Source organism: Trachinotus anak, unplaced genomic scaffold (assembly GCF_046630095.1).
Source record: "Trachinotus anak isolate AG129_WGS33_773 ecotype Australia unplaced genomic scaffold, CSIRO_AGI_Tana_v1 ptg000024l, whole genome shotgun sequence".
In the NCBI taxonomy this organism is placed as follows: Eukaryota; Metazoa; Chordata; class Actinopteri; order Carangiformes; family Carangidae; genus Trachinotus; species Trachinotus anak.
In genome coordinates this window covers 11,788,670-11,804,654 of record NW_027273875.1, presented here as the reverse complement: position 1 = coordinate 11,804,654, position 15,985 = coordinate 11,788,670, and the positions used below count along the sequence as shown (strand labels likewise).

The 15,985-nt window shown below is 42.5% G+C and overlaps 1 protein-coding gene across 2 annotated transcripts in view; it reads left to right on the top strand.

Moving 5' to 3' along the window:
* LOC139607764 (E3 ubiquitin-protein ligase RNF43) overlaps window positions 1-15,985 on the top strand; it is an 83,107-nt gene that overhangs the window by 37,650 nt on the left and 29,472 nt on the right. For both annotated transcript variants that reach the window (XM_071460946.1, XM_071460947.1), the window contains exon 2: window positions 15,186-15,299. In XM_071460946.1, the coding sequence (XP_071317047.1) occupies window positions 15,186-15,299 (114 nt within the window). The remainder of the gene's footprint in view (window positions 1-15,185; window positions 15,300-15,985) is intronic.

The following is a 15,985-nucleotide window of genomic DNA, read 5'->3' as shown; positions in this document are numbered from 1 at the left end:
TGACTGTATTGTAAAGATGAGTTGATCTGTCTCAGTGAATGAGCCTTGTCTTTGTCAGTATGGTCCTGTTTGTGTCGTAGAGCCTCAGACCTCCCCATAGGCACTAACCGCAGAATGCCTCAGTGGAAATTTGAATTCCTTTGTGTTTTTTAGGAATGCCGTTGAAAACAGATACTGGACAAAATGATTCATGACATCGTCATTTTTTTAATGGTTTTTTTAAAAATGATTTTTTCACAATGAACCAGGATGTGTTAATTTTACTTTAAACTTTTATTTGAAGAGAGGTTGCAAAGGTCAGCCCAAAATGTTTTTCAGTCGAATTCAAGAGAAAAGGGAAAAATTCTGATATAGAGATGTGGAGAACAACTAACTACAGATTCATTATATTCAGTAGCTGTGTACTTGACAGTTTATTGGATACAATTTGGATTAAAGGTAGATATCTGAATAAATATTTCTGCCATGTTCCCACATGCAGGATATGTTTTAATGCTAAACTAAGTGTCCCACTTTACCAACAACAAAAGAGACAGTTTAAGTGTTTTTAAAATTATGACCAAACCTGTCCCACTTTACCTGAAATCATCCCACTATACTTGAATTATTTAATGATAGAGTAAAGGTAAACAATACACTGAAACACAAAGGACCAATAACGGGACATGTGTTTCTACATGGGACCTGTAATTAGGATGAGACCATAGTTTTAGACTGCATATAAATTCTGATCCATGCTTCAGGTCACAGCTGCGATGTTGCAAAATATTATGCAAAAGCAGACTAAAGATGTGCTTTAGTTACTGCTTCAGAAGTCGAATTCTGCAAATGATTTTCATTATTGATTCATCTGCATGATATTTTCTTGATTAATCAGTTTCATTGCTGTTGTAAAAAATAAATTAGTTTTCTAAAATTACAGATGAAGCCTTCACATGTATTCTGTCTGTCTGAAGCCAAATTATTTAATTTAATTTGATGTAAAACAAAGAGAAGCAGCAAATTCTTAGATTTGAGTAACTAAACAAGCATTTATTAAGTTTGATTATATTTAAGTTAATTATTTTCCTCTTTTGTGCTTGAAAACGGACCCAAACAATTAATTAATTATTATAATAGTTGCCATTAATTTTTTGTCAATCACCTAATCAATTAACCATCTAATCATTTCAGCTCTCCTGCATTCTGTTCCTTTTCACGCCACACAATATCTGTCCTAGTTTTCATTTAAATAAAACCAACACCAGATATGTAACAGTGGGTGGGAGGGAGTGGCGCCTTCTTTCTTTCTTTACAGTAGGATCTAACATGAAAATATAGAAGAGCAAATTGTCTTATTTTGAAAAGTTATGGTTGAATGACATCCTGCGGGCTAAACATTTTACCTTGCTGGAATCAACTACCATAGAGGAACCCTAGCAATGCAAATGTCTTTATCATTAAATACTTTATAATGTGTGGCTATGCGACTTTCCTCTGTGTTGTAGCGCTGTGTCTGCAGCAGCCCTGCAGTATGAATAAAGCCTGCATGTGATTTCAGCCGTCCTGGTGACAGTCCGCTGGTGTTTACAATGCACGGAAGTGCAAGCGATAAATCTGCTTAAGACAAGGCAGGGACAGAAAAGATAATGTTTTGATGGGACCCAGAAGAAAGGACTCAGGAGTGAAGAGAGTGACCCCATGAAATAAGACTGAACTTAATATTCCAGCAGGAAATGACTTAAGGAGCTCCCTGGATCTGACCCCAGACTGGTTTAGTCATTTGCCAGAGGCTGAAAGACAGTAGCAAAGTAAGGAAGGCACACTTTCTGTGAGGGACGTACCTTCTCTTTTCTACAGAGGACACAACACGAATCTCTGTTTACGATGAATTCCAGCCAATGATAGTAAAAAGAAAAAAAAAATGCGAGGCCTTCTCTGTTGCTGCCAAGAATCTGCAGAAAAACAGGAATGTTTTGTCTGCAGGCCCCCAGAGCTTCCAGGATAAGAGGAGGAGAGTACAAGGCCTGGCTGAGGTAGATGAACTGCTGCTGGGCTTTTATGTACCTTAGCCTCCTGACCAAGGTCTCTCAGTAGTGGAGCGGTGCCTTCTTGTGGTGTCGGCTGGCCCCTCAATCACAGACAGACTGTTCCTGCTGAAGAGATTTATCTAGCGGCTACCAGAAAACACCAGCAGACCTACCCTGCCAGGCAGCAGAAGTACCAATTTAAAAGCTTCCCTATGATATGACAGCGCAGCGGTGATGACAGGCCACACTCTGTTCCGGGCTCTCCTACCTTTCATCCCGCAGAATACAGAGGGAGAGCGGAAGAGTGCTCTTTAAAGTAGGAAGTACTGCACCATAATGTTGCCGCTGTGGTGGAAGGACGCCTTGTGTTTTGTTGTCTGCGGCAGATTGAGTTTGGCTCAATACACTCAACATATGCTTCCTCTTCTGTAATTATGCGCCAAATATATTTTAATGAGGAGTGATGTCTAAATAAATGTCATTTGTGCAAAGCCATTGAGGATGTTTTTAGAGGATATTTTGGATGTCGCTCTATCTAAATAGTTTATTTTCCACCGGCGCCCAGACAGGACTACAGTAGGTGAACGCTGCGGAGTTCATTCATCGGCCGCAGGACCGAGTGCTGATGTTCAAAGACACTCAGACTTTTCCTACTGAGGTGGCACAGCTCTGTGAAAATGAAAGGCCGCCAACAGCAGCCAGCAGCAGCAGCCACAGCTCAACTTCACTTTGTTAGTGTCTGTGTGTGTACTGTATACACACTGTTTCCAAGTAGGACAAGTGATTTATGTATATATACACTGTAGAGACTTTTATGACTGTGTATATGGATGTGTTGAGAGTTGGATGGTAGCGGTGTTGAGACTGATAGAAAGATAAGCACTGTTTCTATTTACTATTCCAAATTTGAACATTCGACTGAACGTGAAAAAATAAAAATGTTGTGCAATGACCTGTTTGAATTCAAAAGCTACAGTCTATAAGCACATCAGGCCGTTTGAAGTAGCTGGCCTCGCAGTTCTCCAGAGGGCATTCTTAAAATTCACGACCAGATTGAGCCGCTGCACGTCCTGTTGATCAGTAAACCAAGCTAATAAAACAAAATGGAGAACACTAGACATGTCTTTGAATTCAAGTTTGAAGGAATCATGTGCCTGTTCAAACATGTTTGAACTTGGCTTTTTGAGAAGGTGACAGCACTAATATTTAGAGTATTCGTAGCAATATGTCTGACTGTTGGAGGAGCCTCAGATCCTCGCTTCAGTTCAGTCACATTTGCATGGAGAGTCTGGGTGTAAGTGCACATGTAGCGACACTATCCTAAACCACTTGGTACAGGATGTTCACTGTGGTTCATAGCTTGTTTTGGTTAGGTACACCAAATAATAACAGTCTTTAGAGTCTAACACTGTTTAATTACAGTGTACAGATTGATGCGTGAGGAACATAGGGGAAATAGAAATAGAAAGTGGCAGTCGGTCTGTGACTGTTAGCTGAACAGGGTTCATCAGTCAGGTTAGCCCAGCCTGTTCAGCTACAATCATCCTCATAACAAACGAGAGGACAGAGAGAGTACAGAGTAAACGAGAGAGAGACTCGTTGAAAGTATGACTTGTGGATCCTGTTCCAGAAGGAAAAAAGAAAAAGACACAAACGTAATTCAAAATTACATTAATGCAAATTATTAAAAACATTCAGCACCCTGGGTCAACTGTATAATCTGCAGTTCACTGATTTTTTCCCAGACAGCAATGGTTAAAATAATAATAATGTCATATTTAATATCTTTATTTTTAGTGGCTTTGAGAGAACATCATTAACATCCACAAAGGGAGACAGGACAGGACTGAAAGGTGTAGACATATTTTAGAAAGCAGAGGTTACAGAAAGTTGGAAAAATAACACTTAAATAAAGGAAGAGTGGATATAATGGAGAAGAAGAAGCAGTGGGGCAGTGGAGATTAGACTGTTGCTTTTTCAATCCCCAGACTGGGAGGATCTTGCACTGAGGCGCCTGTGAGTAAGACCAGTAACCCCTACCTGCTCCTAGAAGCTGTGGTTGTACTGCGCAGCTTTATGTATGAATATATATAACTGTGTTAGTGGTAAATAGTTCCTGAAAAGAACAGCACTTCTCTCAGCGACACCTCCCTGGATAAATAAAGTTTTAAATCAGACACATAGTATGCACACTGCTGCTGCTGCTGCTGCTGCTGCTGCTCCTCAGTTTTAGGTAACAGGTTAGTTCTCATTTAACTTAAATGATAGCTAAACTCAACTTAAAATCACAAGGGGTTCAAATCCCAGTAGACAGTGCTGTGTACACCCTCATTTATTGTAGAATATGAATACGTGTGACCATACTCAGTGTATGCACATGCTCAAAGTGAATATGAAATCTAATTCATATAACTGATAATGATAAATCCCCTTTTGTGTTGTGTTTACATTACATCTGCACACTAATAAAAGCAAACAGGGATATTGTCATTATTTCTATCCTTTTTAAGTCCATGAATGTTTACGATTTGCAACATAAATAAAAAGAAATGTAATTATTTTTCCACCTACTGCACAAAAAAAAAAAACAACATACGCAACCATGGCTCCAAAACCGTGGTTTGTTTTGAAACCTCAATTTTGTTTTCCATCACAACCTGTGGTAGAGAGTAGTGTTGATATAAAGCTTGTGCACGTCCACAGTCTCACTTTTTGACTCACACATACACACACTCAGTAGTTAGAGAGAGTGGTGTTCCAAAGGGCAGCAGTGTTTACCTGCCCACTTGAGTGGATTCCTCAGCCGGCTGGCTCAGACGCTGAGGTAGAGGCTCCGGTGCCTGTGTGTCTACTGTCTACACTGGAGGCATTCTTAGCCTGATATCACTGCCGCACGCTCAACAAAGATGTTGAAAGGCCATATTGAAGCGGGACGAGGAGTGGATGGGACAGAACAGGGAGGGAGGGAGTTTGAGGAGCTAGGCGGACTCGCCTCATAAAAGTTCACTGTCGTCAGCAGGGCCGGAAGCCTTGAAGTGTCGTGCTTGCAGAGGGAGAGCAGGTGTGAGCTCCTGTATATGTTTGTGTGTGTGTGTGTGTGTGTGTGTGTGTGTGTGTGTTGACATGCTGTATGCGACTGCACAGGCATGTGCGTGGGTGCATATGTGTGCTCATGTGTTGAAGTGAGTGCATCTGTGTTTGAGTAATAAATAGTGTGTGTTCTGGGCAGGCAGACATTGAGTAGAACTTACTGTTCACTATTTAAAATAATGCTTTACTGGTTAATCACAAAGCAGTGCAGTGTGTTTTGTGTGTGTGTGTGTGTGTGTGTGTGTGTGTGTGTGTGTGTGTGTGTGTGTGTGTTTATATGTGTGTGTGTGTGTGTGTATGTGATAGGGAGATGAAGCGACTTCAAAGCGGCATGGCTGCATTCTCTCAGCCCAGCCTGTTTACACTGCTCAGTGGAGTCTGCATTCCTCTGTCTCATTTTTCCATGGCATTCCACAAGGAGCTCCGTGCTGCTGGCTTCGTGCCCACCAACATTTACCCCCCCTCCCCTTCCCCATATAGTACATACATACTTCTGTACACACAACTGTATGCTCCATTTGGCTATTAAAACGAGACAGGACCCAGCTGGGGTCGGAGCCTGCAGAACCTACCAGCAGGGCACCTTCAGAGAAAAGGAGGAGGTGAAGGCAAAGGATCAGAGCACCTTAGGGGGGGCATGAGATTATGCCTCCCCTCCTTTGTTCCTTCTCCCTCCATCCACTTATGGAGGGAGATGCACAAATATCAGCCCGCAATGTGCAGCGATGTGAGACAGAAACATGCGCTGGTCTGTCTTCAGAGGCTCTCAGAGCGTTCCCTGACACGCTGCTTCGACACCTGCCTCAGAGCCAAATCGAAATATAGCAGTGACAAAGAAAACAATTATGCTGCCAGATACAAGGTGTGTTGCAAGCAGTCAGCGGCCACATCAGACATCTGCTGACGTTTCTGGGACTATATACTGGTGTGGTTGCTAAGGATGCAGCATGTGTATGTGTCTGGGCAAAAACGGTCTCATAAACAACAAAGAGTAAAAATAACACAGAAAAGCCCTTAATTTAGCCGTTGTGTTTACTTGCTCTTTGCCTTTATGACTGCGTTTCTCCAACATCAGCCACAGGTGATTATGGGATTCCCTGTGGGACGGAGTGCAAGGGTGGTGGAAGACGGTGACATCTGTGGAGAAATATGCTTTATCCTTTCCATGGGACCGTCCTCTTGATTAAATTAGAGATCTTCCATGACAGTATAGCAGGTACTGGCAGCTGCACAGCAAAAATACCCATCTGAGAGAGTGTTTTCATTTAATTTCGAACTTTAAAATCCCCTATTCCTCTAAATATCTTAAAACTTATGGCTGACAGGGTTTTTATTTTCTAAAACACTAGTTGAGTAATCTGATTTATTTTATGGCAGAGATCCTCTGTCCTGGAAAAACTAGATTTAAGGCTGAACATGCAACTCCATGACTTGTTAGTATGGAAACCCTCTGCAGTGTATAGCAAGTGCACATGCTTGGGGACAGATGTTAAAAGAATCAAGTGTGAGGAAAGAGGAAGTCGGTGGATTAAGTCATTTTCGTCTGTCATTTGCTCTGTGCAGATGGGAGGATGGGGATGCCTCGGAGGGCATTTCAGGAAAATGATTTATGGTGTAAACCCTAACCCCGATTTATATTCCTCTGCAGACAAGTAGAGTTATATCATTAGACTAGTGTTCAGCAGCCAACAGGTGAACCACACCTGCTGCCAACTTGTAGACAAGTGAGAAACAATCTAATCTATGATCTAATACGCAGAGTCTCATGCCAGAGTATATATTTCAAATATGATCAAAATCATTACAGAACTTTTAAATAATGTGTCTATTAATAAGTCTGTTTCAAAATCAGTATCTTCCATTTAAAATAACACAATATATTCAACTTAGATGAATAAATATTGTTAGAAATTTGATAAAACTCTGTCACCAACAACTTAACAAAGCCTCAGGAACATCAGGGGTTTCAGGCTGTTGCTCTTCTCACACAGGGCGTCATGAGCTCACTGGCTGGATATGAGTTTTGGTTCCTAAGCTTTATGATTTTGACTGGATGAACAGGAAGAGGAAAAAAGAGAAACATGGCTCCTTCTCATGTGTCATAATAACATCTGACTCCCTTTTTCAAGAACTACAAAGGCTACAAAAGGAGACATGTTGGGGGGGCCATGAGATTCTATTTCCAAATAAAGAGGCGTGTTAGAAACACCCCCAGCAGCCTACAGTGTTTTATTTTACGTGTAAGCGTGTAAAAAAGGCACCTGTCTCTCGTTAAAGAAACCACAGTGAAACTCTCCTCTGGTGTTCCTCACTGTCTGAGCAGAGTGTGACTTTTCCCTGTTATACAGTAGTTTTATTTTGAACAGCTACGGCATCAGTTTACACATGTTTAAATAAGACTTAGCTCACTGGGGTAGGTCACATGTGTTTTTAGCCGTGGTGGCAGCGTGGGTCCAGGGATGGTCAGTCGGTCCACCACTTTGGTCTGGACTGAAATCCTGCAGCAGCAACGGGATGGATTTTGTACAGATGTTCCCTGCAGGCAATAAATCCTCACTTTTACTCTAGTGCCACCATCAGGTCCATCCAATACTTTGTCCAATACTTTGGATCATGTCCACAAAAAAATTATGAAATTCCCAGCAGCATTTGCAGATTAGAAAATGTTACCCTAGACTAAGATGGTGACAATGGTAAAGATAACCTACTAAATATCTGCATGTTAACTTTATCATGTTAGCATGATGACGTTAGCACTTAGCTCAAAGCAATACTGTGCTAGCATGGCTCTTGGATGAGCAGCCTTAATGCTAACTGTGCTTGAACATGAGTGTTAACTGCATGTTAAATTACTAATATTCAGTGTAGAGTCCACAAAATATGAGTCTGAATGTAGCAGACATAAGTAAAATAGCTTTGTTGACTTAAATAGTCCTGAAAACAGTCAATAAAAACTCACCATGTACAGTACTTAGAGCACATACTAGCCTGTCCCTTCTGTTTCTTCATATCACATTTCCTTTTTGTGTGTTTCTCTGTGTCAAACCTTCTCCTGTAATTTCTTCCCTTCTGTGAACACCCTTCCTCATTCCCCTGGCTAATCTCTTTCCATGTCGCTGACCTTAAGTTCCCATCCTCAAATGATTGATGTGTAGAAAAGTGTGGGTTTTTCTCTCTGACTGATGTTGTGGAACCTGAGAGAGGTTGAGAGTCGTCCTGCAGGCCAGGGACAGGCCGGAGGAAGCCTGGAGGACGTGTGGATGTGGCCTCCGTGTCTACAGGGAAGAAGGATCACTGCAATACTAACAAACTGCTGGGTTACTAAACCACTGACTTGTTATGACAGGGAAGTGCTGTGTTTATGTTTAACTCAGGGCTTTGAAATGTATAGCATCGCGCTGGCCTGAGGCTGATGGAGTGGCCCTAGTTGTTGATTGTGTGTATGTTTAGGTGTGTGTATATGCATAAGCGTGTGCGTTTGTGTTAGTAAGACCACAGACCCTGTGCCGGGAATGTGCAAAGGACGCAGGGCTCCGTCTTTGAACTGTTTCCATGGTGATCCCAGCGCAGCTAGTACATTATGAGTTGCTCTGAATACTTTGTCACTGGACAGAGAGAGAGGTCACTCTGCTCGGATTTACTGTAGCAGCCATACTAATAATAAAAACTAAAAAGTGTCAATGTGTAATGTGGCACATTTGTTGAGTAAACCTTGCAAAAAGGTACATTTGGAGTTTGTTCATCATCCTAATGGTTTTTCTTTATATTTTTTTACATTTTTATATTTTTCTTTATCTTTGGACCTGAAATCAAAACCTGTTGCACTATTTCTGCAACTTGTAGAAGTTATAGCTGTAAAGTAACAGAAGAACATAGCTTTAAGAGTCAAGTAAAGTACATGCATTTGAAACTAATTTCGATATGTAAAGCATGTAGGGCATCATAACGTCCCCACCTCTAAAAACCAGTACTGGCAATAACCCAAAACCTGCAATGACCCAAAACCTGGAGGTGTTGCTGTGCCCAGCTTGATGCCTTCGTCCCTAAAGTTCATCCCAGTTTAACTTCTGTGCAGCATACCACGATCAAACAAGGGAAGTGGCTACTGAGGAAGGCCAAGACAAATGAGCAGAAGATGAATTTGAGTAAGTGTGAGTTGCTGTGCATCAAAGATATAGTCTGCAGAAATATGTGCATCAGAAAAAACGTAACATTTATTTCCTCGTTTAGTATTCCAAGCACTCAGCTCACTCCTCATCTCCCTCTCTTTAAAACCAACTCCTCTTCAGGGACTTTCTTCTCCATCTAATCCCTTTTATAGAACAGAGAGACAGTCCGACTCCGCCTGGAGTTGGGGGGAAGCACTCCTACTTAAAGAAAGCACCCGGGCAAATTTGGGGCTGGTGGTAATTATTTGGGCCTCATTATGGGATCGCGTTTCCCCAAGTCATTCTCTGTGGTAACCGTTACTGGATATGGGGCTGACACTGTCAATAAAGCGAGGGGAAAGATGACACGCCTTTTGTTTTGACAGGACCAAAGCAGTAATGCGTCCTGTTCGTTTGCATTTGCAAAGAGAGACGAGGCGAGGGCCTCCGAGCCCACTTTTCCAGATGCTCCAACAGAGAAAGACCCTCTGCTCCGCTCCCCTGGCACCAGGCAATCCGGCATCTCTATAGCAGCCTTTCATGTAAATCTACTTAGTGTAGGGTCATGAGATACAAGCCTGTTTGATTGAGGAGTGTGGTATGAGGAGTGTGTATCTGTGTCATCTGTGGCACCGAGAGCTGGACCACAGTGTGTGTGTTGAAGCCAGCGTTGCTTGAATATTGGTCCAAGGACGGATGTGATATTTGAGAAAAAGGCGATGTGCCTTGGCTTCCAGCGCCCCCCTGAAGTCACCACTGAGATTTAGCGACACGCTCCTATGCTCCGCAGGACCACAGACAGACTCTCTGCACCAGTAGATCAGTGGGCGCGTGCCCGTGCACACATACACTATAGCCACATGCAAGCAGATGCTCAAGTGCCTCTAAGCAACAATACATAGCTGTGCTCTCACTCATGAACCCACATTCTCACACAAACCCTCACACTCTGATGTTAATGAGACACACTCACTATATGATGTGTGCAGAGGGTCAGTATCCGAGCCTGTCCTGTCACCTCAGGCTCCGTCATCCTGTAACTGTTACATACAAATCTTCGCAGGGATCTTCAGTGAGTGTTGCCCAGTAACCCGGGCAACCAGATACCAATCTCTTTCAACTATTACTTGCGGTCTTGTTGCTCCTTTTGGCAACCACTTTTCCTGTGCCTATAAAAAAAATTGCCCTCATCGTAGAATCGTTTGCCAACTTGAATAAGAAAAAGCCTTGATTTATTGCTTCAGAGACAGGAGAATGTGATAGAGACAAAACTAATGTTGTGTTACGAGTGAGGCTAAATAACTCAATGAACCTAAAGTACGTGTGTCTGTGAGAGTCAAAACCAACATTTATTTTACATTACTGAATAAAGGAGTCTAGTTTTACAGGACAAGTTGAAGTGTGTGTGTGTTTGTGTGTGTGTGTGTTTGTGTGTGTGTGTGTGTGTGTGTGTGTGTGTGTGTGTGTGAGTGAGTGTGTGTCTGCACTGAACAGGTGCGTGTTTAATGGTGGAGTTTCTAGAGAAGGAGCGCGACAGAAAGATTTCATTAGATTTAAAGTCCAGACATTGGAGACTGAGTCAGTCTCTGAAGATCTGAACCCAGGCAATGGATAATGTGTGCCTTTTTGTGTGTGTGTGTGTGTGTTTGTGTGTGTCTGCAAGCTTGCATGTGGCGGAGTTGATTCAATTCCTCCCTGATATGCACTAACCTGGCAGGTTTTCCAGGCCTCGGGCAGAGCTCCATTAAAGAAGCCTTCTGCCCTCGTCACTCTCAGTCTTGATTTATAATGTCTGATAGAATAATCGCACACTGATGTATTTCTTTCATCTCCTACTAAACCAGTCTGCTCCATTTTGATAATGTTGCATGTAGCGTTTCAGCCAATAGCTCTTCAGAAGCCTCCTGACCTGAGTGGCTGGTAATTGAGTGGTGGAGCTTGATGAGAGGTGCAAGCTCTTTTTTGCTTCCCCCCTCTAACGCACACTGACATAACTGCCTGGGCCTGGTTCCCTGCTGGCAGCAGATGAACTAGAAAACTCTCTCGCTGATTATTGGCAGATGAAAAAAGAAGATCTGCAGGGCTAAGCGAAGGGAAAAAAAATATTATTGACTTCTCACCGCAGCTACTATTTATTTTCCCCTTTTTCTGTCCATGTATTTGTTTTTGAGGCTGTTAGATTCTTGCCTCGGAATATTTTTGGGGTAGTCTTTGATTGAGCTGGAAAGGAATGCCTTTAATCGTGGCTACAAAGAAACCGAGGGACATGTCCCCGTCAGTTTTGCAACAGATCTAGACAGATGAGGAGGAGGAGGCGGAACGGAGGAGTGAGCATTGTTAACAGTCTGTGGGGAACTGTTTGCGTGCCCTGTGGTTTCTAGTCCCTGTGAAATGGAGACTCAGTGATTTGGTTTCCCAGGCCCCTTTTTCTCAGGGCCATACAAAAACCAAATGAAGACGTTTCAGTCTGTCCTAGTTGCCATTTATAGTCCAGCGGCAGCTTGTTTCTAAGTGGTAGATGGCACCAACGGTGGCACATGGAGAGTGTTCACAGCCATCTGAATGTAAGTGGTGTGGGCATATCTAAAATAGAAGATAATGCTTAGTCTTGTCAACGATGCAAAACATAGACACTGTGACCATGGAGGTGGTTGCTCTCAGAGCGTCAGAGAGCCAGAGAAGCTAAAAGCAGCCGCTCCTCCTGAGCCTGGTTGGCTCAGCTTTGGGATTATTATCTGCTTTATTAGATATGATTGCACAGCCCCATGCATCAACATGTTTAATATCACAGCAAGATCCAAACACGATCAAGTAAGGATAAAGACTAATAAGTGTTGTAATTTTGCAGCAGAACCTGATTCTTCTGACTGGATGTAGCTCTTTCCCAACATTTCCCACAAACCGATAGCAAAAAAGAGCAGAGGTCATGGCATCAGTGAAATAGTGTCATTAAAGGATTTTTTTTATTTTCTTTCTTTTTCTTTGTTAAGGGCCAAGTTCAACTGTAGGCCTCTAATTTGGGCCTAGTAAATGCAGACTGGTAGAGGCAGCTGGCAGAGCGGCATGCAGCCCAGGCCAGGGGTTCATGCTGTCTTGCTGCCTTCCTTCCTGAACAGGGGCTGCAGGCATTCAGCAGACAGAACATTATTCAGGGAACAAGTGTTAGTTTTCTATCTCACCTTCACCTCTAGCTAGAGAGAGGTATTGCAAAGGTTCCCAGTGTTTTTTGTCAATCACACACACTCCATCGACACAACCTGTCATCTTCCAAATGTGTTCATTTCCATAGACCTTAAAGAAGATGTCCTGTAAAACTATTTTAATGTTTGTTCATACAACTGAATTTCAAATGTTAACAGAAGCTGGACATTTGAGTCATTTGATACTTCACTTTCAATCTTAAATCTCTGTCCATTAGTTTTATTATTTCAACCGTTTAATCCTTTACTTTTAATGAACTCTTTTGACTTTTCTGTGTGCTAACAAGCGTTCTTGCGCTCTCAATCATAGCGCACAGCTTTGAGGTGTTACTGTGCAGTCACAGTCATCACAGTAAATTTATTACAGATCAAAATCACACTATTTTTTCACTGTAATACATTTCTTGTAAGGTGTTTGTGCAGTAGGCATTTGGTTAACTGGTTTCCCAATGAGGTTCATCATTAGTGTTGTTTTTACTTGTCATATTAATTACTTGTGGTATGTTAATTGCCTGCACTACACAGTTGCTCAGCACAAGGTGCTTCACTCCTCCTGACCCCACACCTCTCACTTGCTTTTATCTCCGTGCCCCACCACGCTGCCCCAAGTCCTCAGTCTCCTCTCTCCTCTCTCTCCCTCTGACAGACATGCACCAGCCCTTTGCAGCACATTACGTCAATTCCCCAGGACTGGGGTGCCAGCTGTTGATGTCACCCTTGGGTCTTTTTAATTTAGGGATTTCCGCTGGGTGAGATGAGGGGGAGCCCCATGAACTCAGCCCACAGCCACATGAAGAGGCCCACCGGGGCAGAACCAGGCCTGGACGGGCCTATGCAGGGCAGGGCAGGGCAGGGCAGGGCAGGGTGGGACCGCTCTGCTGGTGTGTGGGTGAGCACAGAGACTGGGTGCTGCAGAGTAATCTCAGAGCTGTAACAAGGACTGATTTAGGAGCACTGTACTGGTGGGTGCTCTCACTGATGTTATGTGAGCAAATTAGTGATGCACAGGGGTGTTTCAGGAGTGGTTTGCTCCCTTGCTCCTTGACTGCCATGCAACCCCTCGTACCCGTGACAGCTTGTCTGTAACTTGGAAACACTGCTGCTATCCCTTGAGCTCTTAAATGCAGCCTTTCAGCAGCTACGAATTTCCTCCCTTTCAGAGGGGATCAAATGTTCCAACAAAGACTATCTCTCATTCTTTCAGTCCTCAAGGCTTTGAGTGGGAGTGAACATCGCCATCCATGTAATTGATTTTGTAGGGTGCCAAAGTTTTTCCTCTTGATTTTAACTGGGAAGGAAACGCCTTAATTTAACAGATAAAAGCTTCATTCAAGTCAACTGTTGTTCCCTAATGGTGTGAAAACCAACTTTGGATTCAGTGTCTAGACTGTATTTTAAGAGGTTGTCTCAAACTTTAAAGCTTTGACATTTTTAAGGTCACATACTGCAGGTTACATGTGGTGTTTCTGGTACATATGGATACATGGATGGGGTATACTGTGATGTCAGTGATGTCTGTCTCTTATGTCTCATTGCATTGTAGCTGTAGTTTTTTTAATACACCTCCACCTCAATTCATCAGAGGACGAATATCTTTATTCTTTTCTGCAATTATTGTTTTAAAAAAAATATTTTCTTCCTTTCAAGGAGCTATTTGTAAGTTTTGCTATTACTGCATAGCCAGTATTAGCATTAACAGCTATTTGCTTACGAGTCTAGACACGTTGCAAGTTCAGCATCAAACTTTATTCATTAATTAACCAAGTTTTTGTACCAGGCTGTAAACTTGTTTATTTCACCTGTAAAGTTGGACATTTTATCATGGCACTCTATGGGGATTGATTCGAGTGGCCATTCATATCACATCTTTCCTTCTACAGAAGTTAGCATGCTAACCAGCTAGCCCCAGCTCATCCCATCACTTACCGATAGTGATTCACTGTAGCCTCCAATCTGCCCTGAAGTTGCGTAGCGCGGCTCAGAGACATATTATAACCTTCTGTCCTGTAAACGCAATGATGGCCAAAGCTCTTGTCAAGCAATAATCACCACCACCCGCTCCCGACAGAGAAAACTTACAAACAGCACCTTAAACTAATCAAAAATCTAAATCAAAAATAATTTGATAAATAAAATTGAATAAAGACTAGCAAGTTGTCACCAAAGTACATTCAAGTATTTCAGATATTTTAATTAATTATATCACCTTCTACCAAGTTTAAGTTATTGTCTATATTTGTATTAAAAGTTATAACTGTAATTTTTATTCTGTACTGGTACCTTTGGATCCATCACTGTGAACTGCTCAACAGTTTATTATCATTAACAACATCACTTCATGATGTTTTGTGAATGTCATTGTAAAAAAATGTAATCCTTGAAATATTTTTGAAATTATACATGCCTCAGACATATATATTTGATTGTTTGTTTTTCTGAAGACAGTATTTTCGGACCAGTTCACAAATTCAGAGAACAACAGAGTGATTCATCAGTGTGACAAGGTGAAGGAGCTGTAGATGTGCTGTTTGTTTGCCTTGGCATTCATGCTGCTTTCACTTCTTCTGAAGGCTGCAAACCTACAACTCTAGCGCAGCAGGCATTGCAAAAAAGAAATGTGTTCCTCTCAATCAACCGGAAAAATGATCCCACCAGAAACATCTGTGTTGTTTTAAATTTCAGTTGTTTTTCTGTTTTCCTCTCATAACCTTTTTCTCTCTCTGCCACTTTCTTTGCAGTATCACCCTTTTTCCCTGTGCAACACGAGCGAGGATGAACGACAAGAGAGTGACTTCATCACCATTGTCAAACTGGAGCACAGGGTACCCCGCTGTCTGCCGCTGCTGGATAAGGTACACCCAGACATGGCTTTACGCGCTTCATGCATTTCTCCTAGTTAAACTCTCTGAGAAACTCCCCTCTCTGTGACCCCTTCCCCTCTCAGACATGGCAGCAGACAGATAAAACCATCTTGCCATCTTGTCTCCTCTCCAGTACCCCTTCCGCTCTTGGATTTAGACTTTAAAGAGAAGATGGTTTTAGAGGGAATCATTTGGCAGGAGCTTAATGTTTTGTTCAGGACAGGGATCTTTCAGAGTGAGGGCTTGGACAGGAGGGGATGGGCTTAGCTCAGCGCTGCTATGCAGCAAGTGGCAGTGAGCCCTGGCTTTGGATGTAAAGCTTTCAAGTCCCAGCTGTCACTGGTCCGATCCCAGCCAGCCAGCCAGCCAGAACCAGACACTTGGTGTTCTCCATTTCTGCTTCCCTTTAATATGAACGCAGCCAGAGCTCCATAGATTCCACCCACAATGGTTTAGATGTATGTGTAACAGCGACGGAGTTGACCTAAATCTCCCTTATGTTTAAGTATTCTACCATACACACAGGCTGGCATATACTAACTTTAAAGTAGTGTGATTTAAAACTGTTGCTATTTTTTCCTTGTTTTTCAAGTGGTGACAAATTAGCAGGCAGGAGTATAGTTAGGCGACTGCCTTTTTTTAGCCTGTGTTTTCTTTTCCCCTAATTTAAAGCCATG